Source organism: Bombyx mandarina, chromosome 05 (assembly GCF_030267445.1).
Source record: "Bombyx mandarina strain Sakado chromosome 05, ASM3026744v2".
NCBI classification, from domain to species: domain Eukaryota; kingdom Metazoa; phylum Arthropoda; class Insecta; order Lepidoptera; family Bombycidae; genus Bombyx; species Bombyx mandarina.
Window position 1 is genome coordinate 17,017,827 of NC_143212.1, and position 26,779 is coordinate 17,044,605.

General features: G+C 35.3%; 1 protein-coding gene and 1 long non-coding RNA gene across 3 annotated transcripts in view; both read right to left on the minus strand.

Moving 5' to 3' along the window:
• Positions 1-26,779, minus strand: part of LOC149503039 (uncharacterized) — a 238,790-nt gene that overhangs the window by 170,933 nt on the left and 41,078 nt on the right. The window lies entirely within an intron of this gene.
• On the minus strand, positions 1,263-26,009 carry LOC149503040 (oxysterol-binding protein-related protein 2). Of its 2 annotated transcripts, XM_089727930.1 has the most exons (10): positions 25,845-26,009; positions 17,852-18,072; positions 17,349-17,464; positions 16,667-16,809; positions 15,258-15,458; positions 14,504-14,702; positions 13,693-13,812; positions 12,721-12,935; positions 11,737-11,875; positions 1,263-11,366 (listed from the first exon to the last, which is right to left on the minus strand). In XM_089727930.1, exons 1-9 carry the CDS (start codon positions 25,874-25,876, stop codon positions 11,767-11,769), a joined length of 1,356 nt encoding a protein of 451 aa, XP_089584056.1. In that variant the 5' UTR covers positions 25,877-26,009; the 3' UTR covers positions 1,263-11,366; positions 11,737-11,766. The 2 variants fall into 2 exon arrangements, with proteins under 2 accessions (XP_089584056.1, XP_028036219.1); XM_028180418.2 differs by having other exon boundaries at positions 1,263-11,875.

The following is a 26,779-nucleotide window of genomic DNA, read 5'->3' on the forward strand; positions in this document are numbered from 1 at the left end:
ACGACGGTGACTTGCTCCTGCGTGATCAGGATTCGGGGAGCCTGTCCTGGTGAAACTGGAAAGACCTCCGGGCCTCCCATCATAAAAAAAAACACTCATCTGAGCAATAAAATAACAGCGGTGGCTATTGTATATTTTTTCAATAAACTCCTTACTTTTTTTTTAAATATTGTTTTAAATATGACATTTCTTTTGAGACACCTTGTATAATAGAAGAAATCCGACAAAAATGACAATGGCGCCAACGACATTTTGGAGATAAAATTGCTTAATCTGTGGATTGCATGTTCACAAGTTCCGAATATCAAACATTCGGTCTTTATATTTCTCTATACTAAATATAATTAAGACCAAAATAATTCGTTCTTTACCTGATATGTAAGTGAGCAAAATTGTCGAGATGTGTACGTACCATTCAGATGCTGATTTCAGTTTTGAGCTAAGAGTTTTTTTTTTCTCATTGACTTTGAACACATATAGCTTTTTCTGCGGTTGATAAAACACCAACTGTTTTTTTGAGCTCATTCGCTATTCCCTTAATCTCCGGATATTCTAAGAAGCGAGCTTCCTGAGCGCTAAGACAATTAGTTTGTCGTATGAGGTCGTAAGTTTGACGGGAAGCCGAGCCTTGACCACTTGTAATGTTAGACCGTTATTTCGACTACTTCTTGTAGCAATTAAAAAAACCAAAAGATATTCACAAACCGCCAGGTAATATGTATATGTGTTTGTATAGGGAATAACGAAGTTCTTGGATATAAGACCGTGACATTATTTAGATGGCACACAGACAAAGCGTCGTAAAAATATAGCTTAGATTTGGAACACATCTGTGCGGATGCACCCTAATACTTGAAGAGGCGAAGGCCATAAAGATTTTATAATTGTAAAGGTAATTGAATACTGCTACTAAGGCTGTATTAAGGAAACGTACAAGCAATGGCCAGCGGTATTTCGGGTCGCATACCCTGTGTGCGTAGTGCGAGTTTTTTAACGTTCTCGATAGCGTAAAAGTTAACTTAAAGTATGCCGTGGTGACAGCGCCCCTAGCGGCTAACGTAGGCAAACGATCCAACTCCTTATAAATTTGAGTTAACTTTTGCGCTATAGAGAACGTTAAAATACTCGCACTAAGCACACAGATTAATAGTCCGGTTTTAGAATGTAGCAACATTTGCTCTTGAAGAATAATTTTACAATCAAAACGACGCAATCTTGAATAAGTATGTATATTTTAACATTGGCTAAAATAAAACAAAAAATTACACATTGAAAACCATTTATTTTGAATTTACATTATAACCATCTACACAGTTACGTTATATATGTTTTACAAATATACATTACACGACTAAAGCAACTACACTAACATGAAAATTATTCATAGGAACATTCTAATACATGTTTAGGTATTCTAACACCTTAACACGGCTGAAGACTAATATTAAACAAATTATCTACTCTGCTGCTAATGTAAATAGTGTCTAGGTATGCATTATAATAAGTAGGAAGTGGAAGTAAGTGACAGCGTAGCGGTAGGTAGTTTTGCTGGCCCACCCAGATAGATCACAAGGTTAAGACTATTTTTACTACATTTACACACACATTTTTACTACATAAAACTATCGTGTTTTAAGACGGGTATGACCAGGTAAACGTAACCTCCATGAAAGTTCAGACTACAAACTTAAAATTCTTAAATCTGTGCTTTTCATAGTATGCTCTGTGTGTGCTAATCGCTCTAGCTTAGAATAACACTGCCCTCTATTGGACAGGGATAACTTGCAATGTATAATATGCACGTGTGCTCTACTGTGCTTCGGTTTCAGTTACAAAAAATACTACGTAGTCCGTTCTTTGGTTAACGCCTCTTCAAATTTCATGATAAACTTCACAACATACAACACTCAGAATTAATGCTGGCGAAAAGTACATTACATAATATACAATTATACAAATTATATAAAAAAGGACCGGAATATACCTAAGTAATGATGCAATTAATAAATGTAGACATATTTTAAGAATAATCTACGTCTGGGAATTTTACTAGTGATACCGCTAAACTCCTATTAAAAAAATAACATTTTCTTTAAACTTATATTATATTTATATAATTGTATTCCTAAGCAAATATAAATACAGCGATATAATATATTTTTGTTATGTTCAACAGTTTACAATAATTTATTTTCATTAAATTAAGTGGAATACATTAAAAATTAAAGGCATTACTAATGTTCACTCAGTGATTGAAATTCGAAAATAATCATTTAAGTATACCTCAAGACTTAGATTCATTTGAACCAGCCCTTTTTCATTTTTTTAGTTGAAAATATCTCATCGAATCCCTTCAATAATGAGTACCTAGAGTAATATTTAGAAAATCAGTAGACAATCAGAGAAGAAAATAGTACATATTTAATAACTACTAAATAAAATAGCCTATTTATGCCATAGATTGCCATTGATACTAACAATTATGATAGGTGCAAGATATCCTGTCAAATAAATAAAAATGACTACCTAAAATAAAATAAAAAAAACTTCAAACTGAAGCAATAGGTGCAGGTAGCAACAGGTTACGTTTCTATTTTGTTTCTCTAATCTACACTCATTTGCGTGTTTAATACTAATTTTAAGTGACGCCAAGGTTTATTTAATTTAGGTCTTAAAAATATTATTTCATTAATTAGTATAATAAACACATATTAGACATTGAATTTTTAATTTAAAGTAATTATTTGCTTGTAATATACGATTTTTCGTAAAATCGTGCTTCTAAAAACAGTGGAACCAGGAAACATCCAATTTATTTATTTAAACTTCAAACATTATATTTTAAGTTCAGTAAACATAGTTTTATTATACACTAGGTACATCTAGGTTCTTTAACTTAACCTTTTTAACATTAATCTCGAAATAAAACATTTATTTTACAGCAGTAATACTATATTACAACAATAAAATCTACTAATGCTGAATAAAATGTCCTCCCTACATATAATTTTATATTTTACAATTTTAAAATCAAATATATTCCGAATAAAAAAAACCAAAAATCGAAACCCTTCGATTTTTACGTATAATCTAATTTGTACTTTTCTAATCTTTACAAATGACCTATATACATACACATTAACTCCTATAGTTAAATATAAAGAAAAAAATAAATTAAAATAAAAAATAATCCAAAAGTTATCCTATTATTCTATTAATTAATATGAAGTCTATTATTTATTAAAATCTTAATTATTGACTTCTTTAATATTTTCAGTAACATTCGTAACCATAACAACCGCCCATATTTAACAAACCCGCGACAAACTCGTGCGGCCATTATCTTACTATGAATTTAGAAATATATAAATCTTATCGTTTCTTTAACATCTGTAAGTAGATCATTGAATTTGATACATATTGGTCTATTCAATTATTTTCGCTAATCATAAACGGTATTTGAAACAAATCTACATTGGATCAATGTTCTTTAGCGCTAACATTCAAATCATCATCTTCTTTTTCTTCTTATCCCACTATGTGGAATCGGCGCTGATCTTTTTTCTATTCAGGCCTATAATGCGTCTTCTCTGCACTCACATCTTTCTCAGGCATATCTACTTTCACACAGATTGTGGATAAATTTAATTTGTAAATTAATTCAAATTGTATTTTACTTGACAGCTTAATTCAATTTAACGATCATATCAAACGAAAAATATATTTCTCCATCTTCGTTGCTTTCAATAAATAGTAATAAAACGTATATCATACAGCCAAACTGGTACAAACAACAGTAATTGGATATTAAATCCAACGAGAATTTAAATTTGAAATTAAAAGTAGGTAAGTATCATAAGTCTACTAATGTTTCTAATGCTTTTATGCTTTTGTACAAAAATAAATATGTACATTGTTTTGTAAGTATTTCACGTTAGTATAGCACACATAGTATTTCACAAAAAGCATTTTTAGTAATTTTTTGAACATTATATTATAAGTAGCTACCTACCTACCTAAAACCACACCAATCTAACGTACTTTGAAATATTTTCATAATTAAACATATTCTTATCATATCAATAGCTATTATTTACTAAAATTCAGCTGTTCGATGCCATTGTGTACAAACACTTGACTCTATATAAGAACTACAACTTATACTTATATTCTTATATTTAATATAAAACATTGAGTGTAGTCAGAGAATATTATTTCAAATAAACGGAGAAATATAGAATTAAATTCTGCTAAATTATCTTAAATTATCTGAAGATTTCAGAATTTCATGGTCGCGAAATATTAAGTTTACCGTAGAGAGATTATGGTGTTTTTATTTTTAACGATTTAAATAGACTCGTTCCAGAGAAAAGGGCTCGATACTAGCACATCGAAGGTCACCGCGACGTGAAGTATTGTAACTAAACTTTCTTAAAAATATTAAGACAAAAATACGAGTACATGTTTGTACTGGATCGAGTGTAAGGAAAAGAGGTTGCTTGCTGATCGACTAGTCCTAACGTAACCCATGGCGCGGAATCGATTGCCCGTCCGTATTGTCTATAGATAATTGTAAATAGACACGCTTTAACAAAAACCGACTTCAAATTGAAAAAAAAAGATATTCCAAAACAAATTAATATACATTAAAAACAATAATCATCGAAATCGGTTGGCGTGATATTCAGTTATTGAGTTATTCATCTATTTGTCGCGCAAATTTAATACTTATATGGGTTCTTCATGGATACCATTATCGGAACTGGACAAATTGAAATAGGTCCACACGGGAAGCGTCAGCTTTCTAATAAAAAAAGGATCATCAAAATCGATTTACCCAGTCAAAAGTTATGAGGTAACAAATATAAAAAAAAAAACATACAGCCGAATTGAGAACCTCCTTCTTTTTTGAAGTCGGCTAAAATATATTTGACATTAGGTACTAATCATAAGGTTCTTGTGTCGCATGTATAGGTATGTACTTCATGTGGGCCTATAACATGTGAAAACCTTAACTCGGGGATTTTTTTTTATATCATATAGGTATGTGTGGACGAGCTCACAGCCCCCCTGGTCTTAAGTAGTTACCGGAGCCCATAGACATCTACAACGTAAATGCCGCCACCCACCTTAAGATATGAGTTCTAAGGAAGGTCTCAGTATAGTTACAACAGCTGCCCAACCCTTCAAACCGTAAAACGCGTTACTGCTTCACCGCAAAAATAGGCAGAGCAGTGGTACCTACCTACCCGCGTTTGAACGTGTTTCTAACAATTCTAATTTTTAGTTATTTTAGTGTTTTTCATACAAAAATATATCATATATGTATATCTTTGCATACCATACTATATACAATTCTTATACACAAAAAATCTAATTTAATTAGGTTGCTAGAATCTATCTATTGTTTTTTTAGTCTACTGCATCTTATTTCTGATCAAATTTACACTTCATATTTCAATATCTTTAAATATTTAATATATTAATGATTAGTTTACCTACAATTACTAGAATAAATGCAAAAACATGTGTAGCACTCGGGGACTGCCGCGGTAAAGCTATTGCATAGCATTTTTCATCAACTTATGCAATTATAATTAGACAATAATAATTTAATACTAAAACAATATTAAAATAAGTCCACGCTATATTTATAAACATTAACAAAAGCAAAACATTAACTGTCCCCTTCAGACTTATAAGCTTGACCGCGCAAGAGAGAGATGGGCAGACTTTTCATGATGCGCATACAGTGCGACGTCACGCCGCGCGCTTTTTCCCAAACACTACACAAGCGCAACGTGTGAATGTATTGAACGCGACCTACATGGTAGGCGGAGTGGGGGTGTTAGGTTTTATTTTCGTTACGGAATTTCTTGATTCAGTCGCCGCGCTCAAAGCCCTTGATAAAAGCTATGCAATCGCTTAATACTACTACATAATATAACAAACATTGTATGTTGATAAAATAACGTTAAACTATAATTGCTCCTCGGCATAAACTGTTGAGAGTTTTTGAAAACTACGATAAATTTAAATGATTTTCAAAGCGACAAGTTTAATTAATTAAATACAATATTTCATTCAGACGGGTGAACGAGCTGACGGCTCACTTAGTTGTGACTGTTGGAGCTCCATAGATCATCATTACATAACAGCCGTTCTATCGCCAAACTTCGCGGCATACAATCCGCCGCGTCACCTCCGGTTCCAGTAAAGATTTATAACCAATTGAAACGTAAGCTTGTTGACCCATTTAAATCCATTACTTTTTAATTGTGGATTTGATTTCACTCAAATACAATAGTTTTGTACGAATAGTGAGAGATAAGTAAGTGATAAGATGTTAAAAAAACCCGTTCTGTATGGCATTCGACAAATTGATAATTGATCATTAAGTTCACTTTGATATTCATTATTAGGAAATTAATTTACGGAACCAATATGTACATAACAAATTAGTAGGTACGGTACGAATGATTCTTGTAACCGGCGTGCTCAACAATAATATTACACATAATTGTGAAAATATTTACATTTCTCACGCACGTAATATGTATTCTAATCATTAGCAAAATTTTCAGAATATTCCACTAATGTCTCGTATATTCTACAGTAAGAGCTCCATATTCGCGCTTCCTTCGTCCGCGTTTTCACTATTCGCGGATAAAAGAAATGCGGCTCATTACCTATATTCGCGGCTAGAAATTCCTATATTCGCGGTTCTAATCTGTACATAGGTACATGCAGATTGATAAAAAGGATTCCAATATCTAAGTATCCAACCGAATATGGTTTGTAAGCGCGTTTTTCATATCCACAGTTTTTGTATTGGCAGTATATTTTTGGAACACATAGCCCGCGAATAAATTGTGTTTACTGTAATAATTACTTGTATTACTTTTATTGTTCTATTGTTGTAGTTTATAGTATATAGTACGCATCCCTTGCCATACCTTTATTTATATTTCGCGTTATATGTAACAATTATTATAGTAATGTGTACAGTGCATTTATGTATTTCATGTAATTGGATTAATCAAATTAGCGATTAACTCGATAATATTCTAAATATCATACATTTAAGGAGTTGTGATTACATATTTTACTTATAAATTTATTTATTTATTTTTCCTTCAGAAATGCTATTTAATATTAATCCTAGATTATTTTGAACAATGACGTTATTTGTCGAAGGATTTATTAGGAGTAATTTATAAAGTCAGTATACTCGCATGAGCTTGTGATTTCATGCTTGAATAATAACTACGACGTATTCAAAAAGTTATATTAGAATATAAAGATATAAGTAAAAACTCTATTGCTCAATAGAATAGGATTAACAAGATAAATAGTAATGATAAAGATGTAAGTAAAAAAAACAACTATGAATTGAAAAAAAATGTTTTTACATAAAATTGAATATTACAGACAGACACGCGTTAAGAATTAAAAAAACGTAAAGATAATAAAATTTACTTTGATTCAGTTAGGAATTGTTATTGCCAAGAAAATCATCAAAAATATTAAAGATAACGGTGTCCCCAACTCTAAATAGTATAAAATAAAATTGCTGTCTCTTTTTCTAAATCACTATTTACGTAGTTATTATAACTAGAGGTCAAGCAGTAGTCGAAATTGGACTATAATTAATTGGAATTGTAAGTTTGTATTATGATTGTATTTTATGCTTCTATAATCAAAAATTTCGCCAAGACTACACTATAAAAAATATTAACAAAGACAAACAATATTTAATCTCAATTTGACAACAGACGTCAAGAACAAAAGTTTGACAATAAATAGTATGCATGCGTGTGTGCGTCAAATACATGGTATGTAGTGTGTGTAATGTTTTCTTTATTGATTTAATGTATCTGTTATGCATTATTTTTAAAAAATATTAGCATTGTGCACTTCTTCTCTATATTCTCTATAAGTGTGGAAAATTTCATACTCCTCCGTCCGCGCAATTTTCGTAAAAAGGGATACAAAGTTTTTGCTTCACGTATTAATATATAGATATACATACCGAAGGTTGAAAGGCGATTTATTTTAAGCGACAATTCGCTTAATACGCGACATTTATCTTTGTAATTAAAGGTGCCTTTTATTTGGTATTAGCGTCAACAATTGGATGTTTTTAATTGAACTTCAATTAAGTTTACCCCATTAAAATAGCCGAGGAAGTTTTTTTACTACGATTTTTTTCCAGATTTTAAACTTTAAATGAGTCTCCTGTAAAGTTGCAAAAATATCGCTTAAGTCAAAAAGCTTTTCACTCCTCGATATAATAATATTAAAAATGGCAGAAATATATTCAAAGCACGAATGGGAAAAATATAAATTAACAACTGCCTAACCTATCTACGATGATAATGTTTTTATCAAAGAAAGGTGTTTAATGTACTTAAAATTTATTTACTTACACGAGTTCCTACTCTTCCGTAGAAAGCACGTGCGTAACGTTTACTACATATGTACAAATCTAATGATACTTAATCTAATTGGATTCTTTAAATCCGCTACATTTTATTGGTCTCTTGCGTTATTTTTTCATCAAATGTACATGTTTCCTTAAATATACGTAACTTAAATTACTATAGAATAATTATCGTAGCAACTAAGCTATACGTTTCACATTTTAAATAGATACATATGAATAGCAGATTACTTCTAAGCTTAACACGTTAGTTAGTATCCACTTATATATCGTCACCCTATTAAAACATTTTATGAAAGTGCTAACAAAGAAATCGATCAAGCTATACTTTTCGTTTAAGAAAACTCTAAAAAAGCATTTAAACACTTAAGTATTTTCGGTGTAATTCCTTCCCTTTGGCGGTATTTAAGTATTTTCTCTCTGTTAATGATGCAAGCAGCGCTGGACCTATCTTTGTGGTGAGGCTTGGGGGAGGCCTATGTCCAACTTTAAGACAAGGCTTGCATCATCACAACGCCATTAATTTACAAAATCCAAAACCTCCCTAAACATTATATTTAAAATAAAATTTCTTGTGTTTATTCTTAAATAAGAAAGCTATATTCTATAATCAAGGGAGCTGTTTTTAGAATCACGATTTTCTTACGTTTAGTAGTTAGATTCACGTATGTACACACACATATAAATATTCAATAAAAAATAGTACCGTAACGAGGATTGCCATTAAAAAAAATTTCGTGTCGAAACAAAAAAAACTGGTAAAATACTTCCTCATGTTTGTTTCAACGAAAACATTTTAAAAATATTAACAGTATAGCCAGTATGAGTGAGTAACTCTAATAAATCTTAATAAAAATAGTAAATATATTTTAATTTTTGAACATAAATATTTAAAATATACTTTCTTTCTTCTTCTTTTTAATCTTTGATTTTATTCTCGTAAATCGAAGTTACTATACTGTTGAATAAATACTTGACCTTACCATTAAGATCAATTAATTATTTTTTATTCCATAGAGTGATGAACGAGTTCACGGCCAGCTAGGCCGTGAACTCGTTCCTAAGCTAAGTGGTTCCCGCAGCCCATAAACACCACAACATGAAAACCGCCAATCACCTTGAGACGTGACCCAGTCTAAGTCCCAACCGCTTAATATATCGCACCACCAGTAATTACGCAATTTTTGTTGTTTGCGGGTTTTATTTTTATAACATAATATTATTCCTTCAGCGTGGAAGTTACACGAAGTAAATATTTAATTTATACAAATGGGTCGCTCGATATATATAATATATATGCCACAAAGACTTCTAAATGTGGATGAGTCACTTACTCTTCTGGCGAGATTTAATCACTGCGAGCTGTGAAACAAGTAAATTGCACTCCGTGCCAAATATAGCAGCAGCAGCAGTTTATCGAGATTGTCACTCCACGTTTCGTCAGACTCGCACCAGTGTGTTTAGTTCGAGTATTTTAACGTTCTCGATAGCGTTAAAGTTAACTCAAATTTGTATGGACTTGGAACGTTTGCCTACATTTGTGCCTATACTGGGGGCGCTGTTCCAAATGCATATTTCACTTTTACGCTTTTACGCTATCGAAAGCTAACTTTTACGCTATCGAGAATGTTAAAAAACTCGCCCTAAGCACACAGATGGTAGTCCACCTGCCCACGTTGGTCGCTCAATTCTAACAATAATAATAATTCTATAACTTTTAATAAGTCAGATTCATCTTCAAATTCTTGTTCTTAAAAAAAGTTTTACTAGTATAATATATACATGCAAGATACTTATTAATTTACAGGTGAACATTATGACCGTAGCATAAAGGTAAGAAAAGTACGGAAATACAAAATTTCCAAAATATTTAACACTTTTGTTAAGTAACATAGATGTCATGTTTATTTAGATTTATTAATTGTACTTATTTTATGATTAGGTATCACATTGTTTCGCGTCATTGTGAATGCAAAACATAGTTGGTATACCTCTGTATACATATTTTATTAAACACTTCTAGAAGAATCGATTTGGAGTACTGTCACTTTAGCAATTTAATAAAAGGTCTTCTAATAATTTTAATAAAAATATCCTTCCAGAAGATATAGTCAGAAGTCTAATTTGTAATTTTTTCTTTAGTTAACTTTACCCCTAATACATTTATCCGCAAACACACTTCTAGAAGAGATCACATTGTTACATTTAACAAAATTGCCCATTAACAGCTTACTTCTGACACCGATACTGCTTACAAAACACAGCGAAAAGCAGTGATTTGTAAACCTGTCACACAGGGATAAACAATGATCTTTTCGTCTTCTAAGAATAAATTTCTCCATATTATCTATCTTATTATTTTCATTGATGTAATTTTTATCAGAATCTACTAGAACGATTTTTTTTATTCTTTGTATGCGGTACAATATATTTTGGAACAGGTGAAAAAAATCAATCTTTATTAGCTGATGTCAGCTGAACAAAGAAATAATATAAGCGGAATCATACAGACCGTGAATTGTTAGTATAATGAGACATGCGAACAACACATTCGTATATGACTTGCAGAAAAGTCTGTGCAGTAAATATATACCAAGGTCCACAAGTGTCATGCCGTTTTAAATCGAATATGTCCTTGAGGTCTTCACGGGGACAATTGGTCGAACGCTTTTACTGAGGTCAGCAATATACTTGAAGTTGCTTTAAGCAATACTGATCACTGCTATAATCATTGGAGTGGTAGAAAATCCAGATTTAGATGGACGAATATTTCAAGGTCTGGATGCGAAATATAGCAAATAATAAAAGCACCTTGGCGCCGAACAGAGAACGTCCTCCTGTTTTGAATTCGGTTAATAGGTTAGTTACAAGCATGATACGGTGTACCGTATAAGCGGCCGGTCAGTCCTTGTATGACAGGGTTACATGTTTTTCTAATGAAATACGTACTCAACAAATGTTCACGATTGACTTCCACGATGAAGGAATAACACCGTGCAATAAAAATCAAACCCGCAAAATTATAATTTGCGTAATTACTGGTGGTAGGACCTCTTGTGAGTCCGCACGGGTAGGTACCACCGCCCCGCCTATTTCTGCCGTGAAGCAGTAATGCGTTTCGGTTTGAAGGGTGGGGCAGCCGTTGTGACTATACTGAGACCATAGAACTATATCTCAAGGTGTGTGGCGCATTTACGTTGTAGATGTCTATGGGCTCCAGTAACCACTTAACACCAGGTGGGCTGTGAGCTCGTCCACACATCTAAGCAATAAAAAAATAAAAATAAAAAAAAACATGTATGTAATAAAATAATAGATTACATTCAGAAGATATCAACATCCTTCAAATGTTGATAATTGCGATCCCAATATCCACCGTTGTAGAGCCAGTCTTCTTGCTTCGTGTACGGATTCGTGCCTTGGCTGAACCACCTGGAAATGGAGTAGTTTTTTTATATTCGAGTGGTTCTTATTCGTCTGACAAGCTCATTTAATCGCTAGTTAAGCTAACGAGTACAGTCTCTGTAATGAGACCATAATTTGAATAACGCTGTCCACACATTAATTTTAATATATAACTAGTGGTCCTGCAGTGGTCGAAATTTGACTATAATTATATTATAATTACTTGAAGTCGTCGTGGCCTAAAAGATAAGACGTCCGGTGCATTCGTATGTAGCGATGCAACAGTGTTCGAATCCGGCCGGCGGGTACCAATTTTTCTACTGAAATACGTACTTAACTTAAATGTTCACGATTGGCTTCCACAATGAAGGAATAACATCGTGTACCTAATAAAAATGAAACCCGCAAAATTATAATTTGCGTAATTACTGGTGGTAGGACCTCTTGTGAGTCCGCGCGGGTGGGTACCACCACCCTGGCTATTTCTGCCGTGAAGCAGTAATGCGTTTCGGTTTGAAGGGTGGGGCAGCCGTTGTAACTATGCTGAGACCTTAGAACTTATATTTCAAAGTGGGGGCGCATTTACGTTGTAAATGTCTATGGGCTCCAGTAACCACTTAACACCAGGTGGGCTGTGAGCTCGTCCACCCATCTAAGCTACAATTTTTTTTTACTAAAGGCTATTTTTGTGGTATCCATCCATAGACATCATTTAGAGACTATCAGTTTTATAAAACCGGATCATGGTCGCAGTAGAAGGAGGTACAAATAGCTGGGCTGAAATACTCCTAGATGTTGAATTACATCCTCGGCGCTAACTAAGCGGTAGACATCCTACAGCTCATTTGATGTTGCTTCTTGATTATCCGTACCTAGGTTGCCAACCATCTGCAGACTTCTTGAGGATCTTCCTCGCAGTCCTCTGTTTCTCTTCAAGCCTGGTTTTCTCCGCAGCTGCAGCGTCAATGTCACCCTGCTCCAGCAACCTGATATCAGGTCTGAGACGGCTGTCGGTCGGGCAAAGCTGACCCTTCATCCCGGGCTCTAGCTCGTTCAAGGACATTGCGAACTCAGTGAACTGATAGTACTGAAACAAACCACATTTTTTTTAAATAATAAAAAACCCATCATGCTCTATCACCAAATATACCGATCTGGTGAGACGAGATCTCATATTTTGTGTAAATATTTTGTATTAGATCCTGAAAACTGAACTCCACCCTTTTGCTAGCTGTAGGATTACACATAGACAAATAAATATGTGACTGGTATTTTTTGTTTGTAAGTTTTCTGAAACTCTTAACACACATACACTTAACTTCAGTTGGTGTATTTGTGAATGCTGCTTCGAAATTTCAACGATTCTTATTATTTCAATAGAATTCTGCCCGTAAAACATAAAATGTAAATGTTTTTGGTGCTTTTAGGTACCACAAGCACCGGTCACCGTCCTCGTCGAATCCGTCGCTTGCAACGAAGGGCTCGACGAGCGAATAACGCACAGACACAGCCCACTGAGTTTCTCGCCGGATCTTCTCAGTGGGTCGCGTTTCTGATCCGGTGGTAGATTCTGCGAAGCACGGCTCTTGCTAGGGTTCGTGTTAGCAACGTCATCAGGTTTGAGCCCCGTGAGCTCACTTACTAGTTAAGGCTACGCTGATATATATAGCCTCTCAAGGCTCTCAGCTTAGGTAGGAAAAAAGTGAATGTTAATAAAATAATATATGTGTATACCACATGTATTATGTTCCTGTGAAAAAAATAATTCAACCAGAAATCTCAACAAGAAAATCAATAAGCTTGATAGGACTATTATACCAAAAACCAATACCAAAAATCAATACCTGGGCACTATTAGGCGGTCGAGACCTGGCTTCCCAAAGCGTGACCGACCCTGGGATGTCGATGTTGAAGGAGTCGTCCGGCTTCGGAACATCTTCCGCATTCGGATCCGGTTCTTCAGGCTGTTGTGTAGAATAGAGGATCTTAATGACAACACGAAACTCTGCAGACCTTAATACACTTTAGAGCTTAGTAACGTTTTCATTGACAAGGAGATAGTTTATTCATCATTCAATTTCATTAAAAATATATTTGTAGAAAATCCTATGATCTTAAGTACGTCGAGGGAATTTGATATTAAACTGTAATAGTGATGATTTTCAGAAGATGAAGATGCCAGAAAGACGATATATGTAAGAGGGGAGTGAGCGAAGAAATGGTAGGTATATGATAGAGGAGTATGGAAGTAGAAAACATGTTGCGCCGATCCCCGGTGAATGGGAGAAGGGCAGCAGAATGATGATGAATGATGAGTGCTGATTTTCAGAGACGTAAGCATAGCTAACCATGATTATAAAAAAAAACTCATTAAAAGCCTCGGTCACAAGAATGCTATCACAAGTTCATTGATGAAACACATAACTTGCATGTCTCTCACTTAATGCAGAATTTCCAGCAACCTTGAAACCAACTTACAATTACAATTTCAGACTTTGACAACTTTCACAAGTCAGGTATTAATTCAACAGACGTATGTTCGAGATTACAAGTCCAGTTTTGCTTTCACAACGCCCTTATTTATCAAACTGCTTTTGTATTTACAAATTTAAAAATTCAATGAGAGATTGTTTTCGTATTGAATCCCGTTCTCACCTCTTGTATGGACATGGATCGCAAAGCGCCCACTTTGAAGCTGTTCAGTTTGGCGAGGACTTTTTTGGGAGTATGCGAAGGAGTGGTGTGGGCAGGACCCTCGTCTCCGCGCTCCCTGGACCATTGCTCGTGGGCTGCCGCGCTGCAACACTTGATGTACTCCGTCCATTTGCCGTACAAGAACCGGAGACGACGTTTGCTGTGAAAACGTCCAAATTGAATAATGATTTTTTAATTCTTATATGGATGGAAGAGCTAACGCCCACCCAGTGGTAACCGGAGGCCATAGACATCTACAAAGTAAATGCCGCCACCCACCTCGAGATTTGAGTTGTGCGGTCTCTGTTGCAACAGTCAACCCAAACCCAAAGCTTCAGTTCAAGTTGCCGTTCCCATAGTGCAAGCGGTCGAGCCTACTGAGTTTCTTGCCGGATCTTCTCAGTGGGTCGCGTTTCCGATCCGGTGGTAGATACTGCGAAGCACTGCGCTCGCCAAGGCTAGTGTTAGCAACGTCGTCAGGTTAGAGCCCCGTGAGCTCACCTACTTGCCCGGTTACGCTGGCATAGCCTCTCAAGGCCACAAGCTTAGGTAGTAAAAATCAAGTGGTCGACGTCACGTTACATGGACCTCAGGAGTGCTGTTAGTTCGGCCGTGCCATGGCTTATCTACTAAGGACGATCAAATCCACGCACTTTGAAATCTTGAAACTGTTTCATACCAGAATTTGATGATACCCAAAGCACTATTAACGTACCTAGCATCCGTAATGAAACCGTCGACCCGATGAAGATCCCTGTTATTGAATCCGGCTGGCTTGAACACTAGGTTAGCCTTCAGACCAGACCCTCCGTGGCAGGTGACCTCCATAGCCCCGTACTGCTCGATCCATAGCTTGCCCACAATCACATTGTGGACCACGCAGTTTACATTGCTCCATGTGTACGCTTCACCCCACCTGTGATTAATTAAACGATAGATTGTGTAATGTAAAGTCATTGTATATGTCTTTATTTCAAACACATAATTTATATAAATGTCTTCAACAGAGATAGAGCATAGATATTCGTCAAAGGATATTAAAATTAATAACAGTCTATCTGGCTATTAATCTCGTACTGTGGCGGTAGCTATCATACAACACAAGATATTTGACAGGTACCTGAATCTCGCTTATGTCATTTTCAAGATAAGCTTGCATATATCTATACAAGTTCCGAACAACAACGTTTTGACCGTCGGTCTACCGAGCAATATCACCCACTCGGTGGAAGATCCTCAATCCGTCGTTATATCTCAACGCGCACACGTTTCTGAAATGGTACCTACGTGCGGCATTTTGGTGACAGCATCGTATCCAATATCGTACTGCCTAATCCTCAAGAATTAAGACTACTAGAAGATAACCTAGGCTAAGTTAGTAGGTATAATGATAGATGTATAGAAACCATTTATAATACTGTCTGTTGCTGCCGTTTGAATGGTACGATAATAGTTCATCAAGTTAACCAAAAGAATTGAGATACTACTCCTAAATCTAAATCGGCAGCGGCATCTAAATTATCTCCGGTCACCCGCTTATCAACCGCTCAACCTCAGATGGTTCATAAAAAGTATAAGCAGGATTTTAATTTAAAAAAAAAAAAGCTGAAATATCAGAACACCATTGATCATCAACCGACGGAGGAGGTCCTCATTGCAACTGTATTTGTTATTTATATTCTGCACAAAAAAATCTAGGTGAACGACGAAATCTAGGTTGACGATTCTTTTTTATTTAAAAGCTAGTATTTCCGATACATCCATTTAACTTTAATTAAGATCTGATTAATGGTTTTCGAATTATCATTATAATGAATATTTAATTAACATCAACTGTATTGTTTATATTCTCATTTAGTTTGTTGACAACGGTTTCTTTTTTAACAATAAGTACGATTACCTAGATACGATCTAATTTTTATATATTTTTTTATATTGCATAGATGGGTGGACGAGATCACAGCCCACCTGGTATTAAATGGTTATCGGAGCCCATAGACATCTACAACGTAAATGCCGCCAGCCACTTTGAGATATTTTATGAGTTCTAAGGTCTCAGTATAGTAACAACGGCTGTCACACCCTTCAAACCGAAACGCTATATTTTAATCGATTTCATTTTACCTCGGCAATTCAACAGTGACGTGGCCTTTTGGTTGAATCTCGACACTCTTCCCGCAGAACTTCAGTTTCGGATGAACAGAGCCGTGGAATACGAAGTGTTGGCTGTCCGCGTGGAACGCTGACACTGGAGGGTGGTGAGACACCTAAAGCGAAAAACAACGGAATCATTGTCACAAACTAGCCATTTTGCCGACACCTTCAACATTTCTCCAGATTGGTGAATCCATCATTCAACCCAAATAGTACTTACAAAAAGTATTATTGGTTGACTTCATTAAAACAACGATATCGTCACTGAAATTTCGTCTATCCACTTTGGGATATGATTTTTTTTTATTGCATAGATGGGTGGACGAGCTCACAGCCCACCCGGTGTTAAGTGGTTACTGAAGCCCATAGACGTCTGCAATGTAAATGCGCCACCCACCTTGAGATATAGGTTCTAAGGTCACAAGTATAGTTACAACGGCTGCCCACCCTTCAAGCCGAAACGAATTGCTGCTTCACGTCAGAAATAGGCACGCATGGTACCTACCCGTAAATCCCCATCCCCATCTAAGAAAAAATAAAAAAGATAAAATACAAATACAAAAGAAAAGAGAAAACACAATAAAGTTTACATTATATGTTTGAGTCATTATTACTTTCAGTGGATTATACTGTAACAATGATATTAGCTGACCTGTTCACAGACAGCTCTGAACTCTGGACGCTCAAGTTCGTATGTCTCTCCCAGGAGAGGGTTGAACGGCTTGCCGAGACGTTCCCAGTTTGAAGCCAAAGCACTTACGGCAAACGCTAAAATTTAAGATAAATCACTGATGTTATTGGACCGTGGTAGGATGTACTTGGATGTATGCATGGATCATCATAGAATTGTCCAGTTTGAAGCTTAAGATAGATTTTATTCGAATTGAGACTGCCACCTCAAATCTAACTATAATCTTAGTAGTCATATACGTTTTTGATTAAAGAATATTCACAATCATTCATATCCTAATTTAGGTAGATAAATATGACAAACATAAATATGAAATATATCAAAACAGAAATAATGCATTAGAAATATAATTAGACCATACCGATACAATCTTCCCGACCTATGTAGCCTCTGAGAGCAACATCTTGAACTCACTTAACAAGACTCAATTGAAGAGTAAAGGATGTCATAGAAAAGTCTTGTACCTGCTATATGCTCCATCCTAGCCACAGGATCGGTCTGTTCCGAAGCCATCCGCAGCAGATGCGCGTACTCCAAGTACTCCAGCATCCGTTGCAAGAACGACAGAGGCTCATTAAATACCACCGGCATCGTGATCTTGGATAACTCTTTGCCGACGCAGTTTTTTAGCACCGACCAGAGCGAGAAGTCTCCTCGGCTGAATTGGGCCACTGGTAGTGTTGTCCTGGAATTAATCCCAAGTTACATATGTGTTTTTGTTTATAAATAACATAAAATTTAAATATATAAAATTTAATTACATTAAATATGGGCAGGCCATAAAGTAGTAAGTATAGGGTAGAAATGTAACAACACATATTAAGATGTTATTGGTTAGCTGTAAAATGCTAAAATCATCTTTGGCGATTTTTTTTTATTCCCACCCTTCAAACGAATTACTGCTTCATGGCAGAAATAAGCAGGGTGGTGGTACCTACCCGCGCGGACTCACAAGAAGTCCTACCACCAGTAATCTTCAACATCTTCAAAAAAATACGATCCTAAAACAAGCAAACTATGGGACATCAAACATTCTTTTCGCGAAACACAATGAGCTTATTAGTTTATAGGAGCATTGAGGAAACAAATAAACACACCCTCAGATGTATTTATAGACGGTTGAAATCATTTAAGTCCTTTGGATTTGTCGTAAAAAAACATCTGCACTGCAACCTTCCATAATAAAACCATTAAGGATCCCGATGGCACAGATGCTCGCAAGGTTTCAATAACAAAATGGGTCAAAGAAAATGGGCCAAGGACGCAGCCAACATAAATATTGAAAGAAAGAAGGGGCGTTTTGTAACCTACTTCTTGCAAATTACATATAAATTATGAAAACATTCCTTTAAACTAATATGGGTATAAGAAGAAAACATAAATAATCAAAATACATATTTGTTTTTAAAGGCTTAGAATATATTTCAGAAGAGACTTCGACACTATAACATTTAAATATTGTTCTCCATACTCCAAACATTAGGCGATTTTCACAGTTTTAATTGGCTCGTTATTATTTTACATCCAAACTACTCTAGGAAGTCAAAATTTAACTAAATTAGATTAGATTCCCCGTCAATAAAATAGATAATGGACTATTTGGCCTGTTCCCACCATGGCACATTGACATGTCGCTGTCGTAGGACATTGGGATCTTACGATATGTCTCATCTAGTTGACATCATATTGATATCCCATTACCGTTAGAAAAAGCTTTGCCTATCATACTTTTTAAGCTATCGCGATCAGACGACGAAGAAAGAATGAGTTGTATTATTTATAACGAATCAACTATATGTAGAATGTTTTAAATTTACTTTACGCCAAAATTTTATTCCTGTTTTGCCTTTTGAAACGGCCCGTGCATTATGTGTGGCTCCGCCTTAGTGCAGAGCGCATCCAAAATAAACGAGTGAAATGCAGACTTGCGCATAGATCGATATCTAATCAACGAGGACAGTCGAGAAGAAAATAGGCATCCGCCACTGAAAGCAACAAGTATAATTGTGTTATACAGTTTTTCTATCATACGGGCAATGAGTGCACGGTGCTAGGAGGCTTACAGAGCTCACATGCAAAATAAATCAAAGGCATTGAAACGCGAGGAGGGAGACTCAATAGTTTTGAAATACCAGTAGCATATATCCTATTCTTTAGGCCAAAATGCACAAAAGCGACCTAGTTTATGGTACCTACTTGGGCGGACTGTGTACTTTACCATTAGCTAATTTAGAAGGAAGAACAAGGTAAATGAGCAGTGGATAACGCTATTTTACGTACGCATGTACTTAAAGGTGTTAGGGGTTGTGTGCCCCTATCCCCATGAATACTTAAGTAGTCTATTGTCTAGTGCAGGGTCAATCAACCAAAGCTGTACTCAGGTACACGAGGAAATTGTTCTGGTATGCGAATGTCCAAATAGTCGCACAGTGAAGGTTGTTGGCATACGCCTCGTTACTGTCGTTAACCTATTTTCAACCCTGTCACAATTAAAATTATTTTTTCATATGCGTACAATAAAAAAAGATTGATCACATACTATTTTATCAATTGATTTTGTTTAGAATTATCAATTAAACGGTCATGGGCCAATGCGCAATAAAGCGTCTTCGTTTACGAGAGCATATCCTTGTATACACTATAAACGGTAACCTGAAAGATGCACAAAAATTACGACAAACAGCAAAAGCCTACAGAAACGAATGCAAAATAATTTTTAAATTTGAATTCACAAAATTAAGTCATCACACCCCTCCCCATACTTTCCGCGCGAATAAGTAAACTCGTCTCGTCGAGTTGGTGACAGTAACCAAATTATCTAACGACACGACTCACTTCGAGTCGGATGTGACCAGGTTTGTGATTTGAACAGAAATTCCCAGAAATTATGCGACAGGATTATTTTCAGTGAGAAGGTATTATTACTAAGACATGACTGCTACGTGTATTGTAAATTTTATGTCATCTATTTTACTTTGATGAATTACATGTCATCAAAACATAGTAAAACGCATTACTGCTTCACGGCAGAAATAGGCAGGGTGGCGGTACCTACCCGTGCAGATTCACAAGACATCCCACCATCAGTAATTACGAAAATTATAATTTTGTGGATTCGATTTTTATTACATGATGTTATTCCGTCATAGAGCAAGAGCCCGCGACAGCCAGACCTTCGTTATTTTATAAAAGCTGAAAGTTTCTCTGTGTATGTCTCCAACACAGGTAAGAACGACCCCCGATTATAGAGTTTCGATTGTGGTTACTTGGGCAGGTAACAGGCAGTAAAGGTATATAAAATAGTACCTTAAATTCGTTAAAGTATAAAGGTTTTTTTTTTAATATTTACTCCAGAATATCTTTAGAAATCATGATATCCGTTGCCGGACACTTTTTCCAGTTGTTACCCCCTGCCAGACACCCCTAAACTTTAATAAATTTTAATTATACTTTCGTTATACTATAAAAGCTAAATTTTATATATGTTACTTAGGGACTTATAAAAATATGTTACCCCAATAGCCGGACAGTTTTAATGGTTCTTACATCTTGCCAGACACATTGAGAGCCCGCTGTAGGTGCGAGCGCGAGGTAGCAACTGTTCAAGCGGGTGTGAGCGAGATAGAGTGCTTAGTCTATTGTGATCTTTTACTGCACATCAGCTGTCGTTTATAGAATTTATCCGTTCTAAGCAGTGATATCGAGGCGCTACTCGGCATGGGAAGCTCTGTCATTCTGTCGGGCGACCTAAATTGTAAACACATCAGGTGGAACTCACACACCACAACCCGAATGGCAGGCGGCGGCTCGACGGGTTAGTCGATGATCTCGCCTTCGATATCATCGCTCCGCTAACCCCGACTCACTACCCGCTAAATATCGCGCATCGCCCGGATATACTCGACATAGCGTTATTAAAAAACGTAACTCTGCGCTTACACTCGATCGAAGTAGTTTCAGAGTTAGATTCAGACCACCGCCCCGTCATTATGAAGCTCGGTCGCGCTCCCGATTCCGTTCCCGTCACGAGGACTGTGGTGGATTGGCACACGCTAAGATCTACTACCGAGTTATGTTAGAGATTCGCTCAAAACTCAATCAGGTATGTAATTATTATGACAAATTATTGTACATAATTTTTTTATTATTCAAATTGTATAATTTTTCTTAATTTTTTACAGAAACTGATGAATAAGGCGATATTGATAAAATCGACGAATTTCAATCGAATTTCAATATCGACGACAATGAGGAAAATTATAAGAACGATTAAATATTTTTCTTTGACATATAATATTTTGTTTGTACTTTATAATATTAAAATAACATTTTTTATTTTCTATAATATTGCTATGAACGTAATAAAATAATTTTTTTATTGGATATCTTAAAAGATCACAATAGACTAAGCACTCTATCTCGCTCACACCCGCTTGAACAGTTGCTACCTCGCGCTCGCACCTACAGCGGGCTCTCAATGTGTCTGGCAAGATGTAAGAACCATTAAAACTGTCCGGCTATTGGGGTAACATATTTTTATAAGTCCCTAAGTAACATATATAAAATTTAGCTTTTATAGTATAACGAAAGTATAATTAAAATTTATTAAAGTTTAGGGGTGTCTGGCAGGGGGTAACAACTGGAAAAAGTGTCCGGCAACGGATATCATGATTTCTAAAGATATTCTGGAGTAAATATTTAAAAAAAAAACCTTTATACTTTAACGAATTTAAGGTACTATTTTATATACCTTTACTGCCTGTTACCTGCCCAAGTAACCACAATCTAAACTCTATAATCGGGGGTCGTTCTTACCTGTGTTGGAGACATACACAGAGAAACTTTCAGCTTTTATAAAATAAGGAAGGTCTGGCTGTCGCGGGCTCTTGGGCTATCACCCTGGAAGTCAATCGTGAACATTTGTTAAGTACGTATTACATTGGAAAAATTGGTACCCGCCTGCGGGATTCGAACACCGGTGCATCGCTACATACGAATGTACCGGACGTCTTATCTTTTAGGACACGATATCTTCAAAAGCTGTGGTCCGACGAAACAAACTCAGCTATTCTTTTTTATTGGCCTCTTTGTATTTTATTAAAAGAACTATTTCAAATTAAAAATACAATCCGATATCGTGCCGTTTTTAGATAATCAATAATTTTATAAATTATCTTTACTACATAAACGTGCCTTGATAGTTTACTTAAGCCAAGTCGAGATATTGAAGATATTTTCGAGATAACTTATCAGTTTCGGTAGTTGGGTTTTGAAATTTAACTGATTTTATAATATTGCATAACCCGTTATCAAGTTAATTACTCCTGATTCTTTTCGAATTTAATTTAGCATTTATTTACTGAGGAGTCTTGTGTTCTTAACCAAATCTATCAAACACCATCTAAATTAGACCTTCACAAACAAAAATGGCACTTTTAGGCATTCCTTTCACGCTTTTTTTTATTGCTTAGTGGAGTGAACGAACTCACGGACCGCCTGATGTTAAGTGGGTCATGAGCGCGTCCAAAGTTGACACAAACCAAATTGCCGCCTCCCATCCTGAGACATGAGTTTTAAGGTCTCAGCTTCCACAGTACAAGGGCAGAAATAGGCAGGGTGGACACGCCCGGCGTTGCTACTAGATATAGTTCATCTAATGTTGTTGATGATGATTCTTGAGTTTTTTACGTCAAACATTGCGGCTTTACTGAAGCTTACGTCACTGAATTATTCATACCCGACTCGGCAAAGGAGTCTTGTTTTCAATTCAAATTAAGGTAAAATTAAATTTTACTCCTTCAGTCTCAGGAGTGATTCCCTCACATCCCTGAATAGAACAATGAATTTAATTTATTTTAGGGCACTGTTTACCAATCTACTACAATTCTCGTATTTCCCTAAAATAATATCATCGTAAGATTTCTGATGTCGCGTAATGAAGTTCAGATTGGCTGCTAGCATGGGGGGAATTTAATTTCGTTCTCCTGTCGACTTGTAGGGCTGTTCAATGATTACATTTGCAAATTTGTTATTTTATTTAACAATTGTTTTAAGTTATTTCTTATAAGTTCCAGGCTGGCGGTGCACAATTGTTTTTTTAAATATTTATATGGTTATATTATACTTAACGTGAATGGTATTGAAAAGGGTTCAGGTAATTCCTTCATTAATAGCCTAATATTGGTGACACGGAATTCCCATATTGGCTTTACTGTTTTTTTCTGTTTTCAACAGCGCACGTTTGAGTCCTAACGTGTTTAAAAAGTACTAACTATCACGTAACTTCATTTAAGAAGCTTTAAATATTTCTTTTAGTGGTTCCTAGTTTTGTCAACCCTAAAGTTGCAAAGCAGCTGTTGCGGAAATCTGGTAAATGAATCGGATTTTCCATTTCACTTCGCTTATAGTCTCGATATGTTTTGCGATTTCGTTTTGATTTGCAGCATTTTGTAAGAATAATTTATTCCGAACACGCTCTAATTCGGTCTAAGAAGTTGAATGATGCCATTATTACACCAAATATTTCATTAGATTACTACTAAGAAAACAACACTGCAGAGATAAGTTTGTTTTCTGTTTCCAAAAATGGCGAATGATAAAAAAATGTGAGTGAACATGGGGTCTGATGAATATAATTCATCAAATCAGTAATCCAGTCAGCAAAGGCAGGGTGACCTTGGCTATGCTAACGAAAACACTCAAATTTTTCATCTAATTGTGTTCGTACTAGTAACTTCGACTTGAAGAAAAACCCATTAGATGAAAATATCGGGAACTTAAAAATTTATGGTGGGAGTCGATCGCAATTTGACGAGCAAGGAACCGCCGTTGTTAAAGCGTCATTGTTTTGATATTATTTAATCCGCAACCCTGGCACACTAAAAATAATTATAGTCCTTTATATCATTCTGAAGCTCAGTACTCACTTATCCCAAATTTGCCATAACATTGTCTGGTCATATAAATCCATACGATTTTAAGAAGAAATAAAACAAGACATTATCAATGTCTATATTGTTGTAATTCTAAAGGTAGGTTAGTATCGGGTTGCTGAAAGATCCCTCCCCCTTGGTGGGAGGGAGAGTCCGTCCTCTGAAATCAATACTGACAACCGAGCGAGATGGCGTGCAGACATGCTGGTTATTCAATATGTTTTATACTTATATAAGTATAAAACATATTATACTTATATAACCAGCAACTATATTACATACCAGCATTTATACGAAAATTTCATTGTAGATTTTATGTTTTAGGTATGTCATTTTTGTTAGACGAACTAACAAAGTCTTTATGCGTAACTAGATGTTTTGGTGTGTTAAATTTTTGGCTGGTGATCACTTTTGTAATACGGTCATCATAATTTCATAAGGTTTAACACCCAAATAATCGATTAAGAAATCAATTATTATTGAAGTCCTCTTAATAGAAGCCGATAGTTACGGTTGAAAATTTTTGTTTTAATTCTTAGAAAATAAACTGACTGGCACAAATAATCCAATTTTTTTTCAAATAGTCATTTGTCATTTGTGTCGAGCAAATAGGCAGTGTGAGTGCCGAAAATCATGTCTGTAACTCTCAAAAACTTGAGGGCATAAATGAATAGCAAATTTAAATAACAATTCATTCATTTGGCATTAGCGACGATACCGATATTTTGCCATACCTATTGAACCAATACAATGAAGGCTTTATTTGTGAAACAGTACTGCACTTGCTCAGAATAAGAATAATCATATAAACAATACCTCTAAGCAAACAAAGGGAACGTTGAATTAAGTAAATATATTTTTCTTTGTGTAAGTACCTAATTCATTTCCCGCCGGTTGGAGAATAGCAGCCTTATTACGTGTTAATATTTAATGGTGATTCGTTCCCTTGTTTCACAACTTAAGCTAAAAGCTTTGAGTAAATTGAGACAAAGTTAGTTGTTAATTAGACCCGCCATTTTCATTGCATTACAGGCTAGGGTAAATTTGAGATTTTAATGACTCTCAAAAAGAGACAAAATACATACTTATGTCAGCCCTTGTACAAGCTGTATCGTTGTACTAAGAGATGTTCTATCTCCAACAAATGCAAATAGATACCAAGGTACATACATGGTACATACATATGTACAATAATATGATAACTGTCACTTAGATTACATTATACATACAAATGAAAATGCAGCAGTTACAAAAAATTTAAATTAAATTTGAGTAAATTGGATGAAATTCAAATAGTTAATTGATATCTATTAATCATTAAAATTAAAGAATTAGGGAGAATTTTGAGAGGATAATTAGAATTAGAGGAGATTTTGAACATAAGTGAGGAGTATATAAAATCCTTAAATCGCAGAAGTAAGAAATCGTTTGATTCGAATTTTTTTTTTAAATAAATCATATTGTGTTTTAAATTAAGTGAAAAACTACAAAAAAAAATATTCAAATATTACATTTTACATCATACCTGTATCTGTGAAGCTTGAGTTCATTTTCCATCTTACTCCCAAGCTCCCACAAGACCACGTTCCCGCCGGCTTTCCCTTTCAGAACTCGTCAAACCTTCACGCTTTTTTCCAAACTTAATAGCTTTTTATCGACACTGATTTGATAGTCAAACTAAACATTTTAATTTTATTTTATTTTCATTATTATTTAATGCATAAAATACCTACAGAATAATTTGATTAGGCAAGCGTTAATGGTCAGCTGTTTTCTGCATTGTGATTGTTGGAAGCGCATTTCTTGGTCATAACTGATTCAAGGCAGTAGTAGTCAAGCAATTTATTACTCTAGAATGTTTCTCCTAAAGAAAACCTTCTATAAGATACCAATAATATTGGTATGATATTCATATTTTTTTTTCGAGAGTTTCTATTAACTTTTTAATTATTTCATTAAAAAAACGCAATGTTTTAATTCATTGGGGGTGTCTTTATTTAATTAGAATTTCAAAACTATATAAATCTACAATAACTTCATTGCAAGTGTTAGAGTTGAGTACCTATAGTTTGTGAGTAATGTTTATTGATGACCCCACCTATAATTACATTTCAGAACATTTGACACTCAGTCAATGTTATCAACATTTCAACAATAAAGTGTGTGTGCCGACTTTCCTAGTTGAACAAAACCGTAGGATTCTAAGCAAAAAACGCTGACTCTACCAGTTGAAAAGTTATAAGGAAGAAGCATAATTTATACGAATCCTGAAAGATATTGGGATGAGAACCGAAACCTATTACTGGTGGTAGGACCTCTTGTGAGTCCGCGCGGGTGGGTACCACCGCCCTGCCTGTTTATGCCGTGAAGCAGTAATGCGTTTCGGTTTGAAGGGTGGGGCAGCCGTTGTAACTATACTGAGATCTTAGAACTTATATCTCAAGATGGGTGGCGCATTTA